Source organism: Bidens hawaiensis, unplaced genomic scaffold (genome assembly GCF_021521415.1).
Source record: "Bidens hawaiensis isolate Kalapana, Puna unplaced genomic scaffold, B.hawaiensis_p1.1 tig00012076_1, whole genome shotgun sequence".
Lineage (NCBI taxonomy): Eukaryota > Viridiplantae > Streptophyta > Magnoliopsida > Asterales > Asteraceae > Bidens > Bidens hawaiensis.
The window spans coordinates 490,220-494,051 of NW_027491970.1; the positions used below are offsets into that span (position 1 = coordinate 490,220).

At 32.9% G+C, this 3,832-nt stretch overlaps 1 protein-coding gene across 1 annotated transcript; it reads right to left on the reverse strand.

Moving 5' to 3' along the window:
• Nucleotides 1–2,095: 2,095 nt before the first annotated feature.
• Nucleotides 2,096–2,602, reverse strand: LOC143539850 (uncharacterized). Its single transcript, XM_077033049.1, has one exon. It carries the CDS (start codon nucleotides 2,600–2,602, stop codon nucleotides 2,096–2,098), a length of 507 nt encoding a protein of 168 aa, XP_076889164.1.
• Between the last annotated feature and the right edge of the window lie 1,230 nt (nucleotides 2,603–3,832).

The following is a 3,832-nucleotide window of genomic DNA, read 5'->3' on the forward strand; positions in this document are numbered from 1 at the left end:
TGGTTCTTATAGACTTAACATTTAAATTTGTCACTAACATTCATGTTATTTATTTGTTGATTTTTGGTTAGGAAAAGGTATAAAACTAGACTCAACCTATCATGTGTTAATTTGGAATATTAGGATTAGTAGACTTAATTATTATTTTGTATTCTCGATTATTGTTTATTATTATATACAGTCTTATTAGAAATAAAATATTTAAAGTAGTATTATCTAAAAGGGTATTAGGTATTTATGTGTATAATCCTTAAGAAACAATTTTAATGTTCGGTCGATATATTGGTGAGAAAATAATAAATGAGAGAGTAGCACATGATGGCATTCATTCTTGATATATATATATATTTGGAATGACCAACTAAGTAACGCCGGGTACTTCGTACGCGGTCCCCATTGGCTAAAGGTAGCCCGAGCCGGCCACGAGTCCGGACGGAGCCCCTAGCAGTCCACCTATTGAGGGATTCCCCGGATAAAACCTGACCCCCACGCCCGCCAAACGATACGACAACAAGAAGCCGGTAAAACCAGGTGAGATAAGGACTCAAACCCTGTTAAGCTAGGGTCATCACTCATATCTCCCATATAAATTGGTGGTAGTAAGGTTTGACCCCCTACCTCTCACTTGTAAAGTGAGTGCTCTACCATTGAACCACATCCAATTTTTCATTCTTGATATTTTACCTTTTTCTTTCTTTCTTTTTTTAATTTCAGTTAATTTATTGCAAACAATTTAGATCTAAACTATTTGAGTTGATGGTTGGGAGTTTTTTACCAAAATGGGGAGGGAGGGAAAATTATTTATCAAAATAGATGATTTGAAAATTATTTACCAAAATAAGTTTTTTCTATAACCTTATCTTTTTCACTCCTACTCTTATAAAGCAAAATAATTTCTTGTAAAACTTTTATATTTAAAAAAGATAGATAAAAAATTAATTAAAAATAATAAAGCTTTTATCTTTTATTCACATCGTCTAAATCAAAATTATCCAAATAATGTTTTGGAAACTGTTTTTTACATATTCATATCCTTTATTTGTTTTGGTTTTCATTTCTTTGTTTTTTTGTTTTATTCTTTTTTTCTTCGAGCAATTTTTTTTTATACTTGAGGGTGCAATATGTTTATGTTTGATAATACAACTATTTTATCATAATTTTTTTTTGAGTTGTTTTATGATCAAAACGAATGTTTTATAATACAAAATTTAATATTATTTTTTCTTTTAAAATATCATTTTCATCATTTTGCTATAAATAATTGACGCGAAAAAATACCTTACTTTATGAACTGAGTATTAAGATATAATTCGAAACCTGAACCAGCAAGTTTTTTTTTATTGTTTTCGTTGTTGTGTTTAATTATTTTTCTGGCATTTCGGTATTAATATATTCAAATAAAGTTTTTTCAAAATAATTTTTTTGATATCGTAAGCTTTACGAGTGTAAGTATCGTACTAGTACTAATAGCAACCCGAACAAATTCTACTAAACAAAATCGGTACCAATATCGTACCAATATCACATGCCTATATAAGAATACATCTTGAAGTAACAATAAAAATAATACTAATAAAAATTGTTTTTTTTTAAATCGGTTTTCAAAATAAATAGTTAAATAATGTGTATATGTAAAAAAACAGTTTCCGAAAGACAATTTTTTTGGGATAATTTTGATTTAGACAAGGTGAAAAAAAATAAAATAAAAAGCTTTAATATTTTTAAATCACCCATTTTAGTAAATAATTTTTCCTATTTCCCCATTTTAGTAAAAAACTAGCTTTTTTCTTTTTAACACCCTAATGTTTTAATATCATTAGATCTAATAAGGTAGTGATTATATCGAAACAGAAGGCAAGCGGGCAACAAGCTGCGTTGCTACCCTCCTTTTGAATTGCAAAATCCAATCTTTTAAAAACCACATTCGCTGATCTTTGAGTCGTAACATTACTATGCATGACCTGTTGAACTCGGGTAAGTAACTCCACAGCTTCAGATACAAGGAAACCAAAAATGTCAAAAGCAAAAGGAATAAATACATGCTGGTTGTCAAGACATGCCTTATCATGTTTAGTCACATTGCCTGAAGCAGCTTTTAAAGCAGTTTGACCGACTGTGAAACCACTACTCCTAAGTCCACCGAAGGGGAAACCCCTGTAAAAACCACACGCGCATGTTTTCTTCCTATCCATCCAAACACCAAAATGTTAGCCAGTCGAAGAGATAATCTTCCCTCTGACGGGTCAGTCAGGAAATTCACAGGTACTTTTTTCTTAACAAAAATTCTGGCCCGTCTGAATATGTCAAAGAGCACATCCCTAACCAAATCGTGTCGGTACTTAAACCCCGGTAGCTCTTTACAATGCACTGCGTGCTTCCCATATGAGTCTAAACACGCCTTATAACAAACATGATATATCTCATCAACCGGGAATAAAGGAATCATGAGGTAATACTTAAGGATAGTACGATACTCCACTGGAGACATATGTTGGCGCAACCCATCTATAGGGATAGCAAGAAGGAAATCTTTAGCATGCGGTGCTCGTAGACACCTAAAAATGACTTTTTGTCTATTTGTCATATCAAAGTGCGACTCCATGTCCTAAACAATTTTACTAAAAAGAGCACTCGCCAATGCGTGTTGGGCTTTAGAGGGGGCGGTCTCTTTGTTAGTGAAGCTGTTAAGATCGACGTTTGGAATCATATCACGAAGACAAGCCAAAGCATAAGAATAATCAGAATCCATCCCACAAATACTAGTGTCTTGCAAAATATGATCCTGAAGCACTCGCGATTGGGCTCTCGAGGCCACAAACGCATAGGAGGAAGCATCTGCTGCCGAATACAACCTCAAATCCCCATTCTTAATAGGTAAGGAAACAAGTCGCCATTGGAGGTTTCCAAAGAATGGACCTCCACAAACTACAATGTCCTCGATCGCCTCATGCAATCCCTTGTCAAAGAACAACGCTGCCTCCATCATGTGTGTAACATTCGTTAATTTTCAAACCCGAAAACCCGAACCATTTTAAATTTTTGGTTTTGTTTATTAATATATATATATATAGTTCTGTTCCGTGTATTTTATTGTAATTGTATTTGTATTCATTAAACCAACTCGATTTGTCATTTCAGGGTATTCTTGTTTATCGTGCATCATTTATGTTTCAATCGCGATAATTTATGTTTATCGTACGTTCATTTTCTATTCGTATTATATTTCCGATGATTTAAGAATATCTTTCGTTTCTTTTATATTCGTTTTAATCAATTAACGAAATTTCAAGGATTTAAAGTTCTTATTTAAACGATTTCCGAACTATACGGGTTAATTCGAAAAAAATATCCAAGTTATACAATTTCACTTTCAGTTATAACATTAAAGTTCAAGGTTCAAATTGAAATCCTATTTTAATTCTGTTTTAAACTAACACAAAACTGCAAGGACCAAAACTGTAAAATACATTTAAAATATAATATTATATTAATTATTTCACCCAACCCTTCCCTGTTACCCGCTTTTCCGAAGAACATCGTTCCGGCGACCTGTATCTTTTCCGAGAGCCATTAAAACTCCACATAAAACGCGTATCAGCCTCAATTAATGTTAATAATACTTATCTCCGTTAACGTTAAGCAATAATCGTCCTTATTAACGTATAATAACGATCGTATAATTATACCGCTTTAATCCGCCACCGGCCGGAAAGCTTTTAAAACCTATTTACGAGCTTTTAACACTAAACTCTCAAACTAATCATATAAATAGGATCACTGGCAACAACTAAACACGCTCATACCACCAATCTACACTGAAATGCCCTCTAGA

Excerpts from the sequence above, each read along its gene's own strand:
- LOC143539850 (XM_077033049.1), bottom strand. The coding sequence starts at position 2,602 with ATGGAGTCGCACTTTGATATGACAAATAGACAAAAAGTCATTTTTAGG.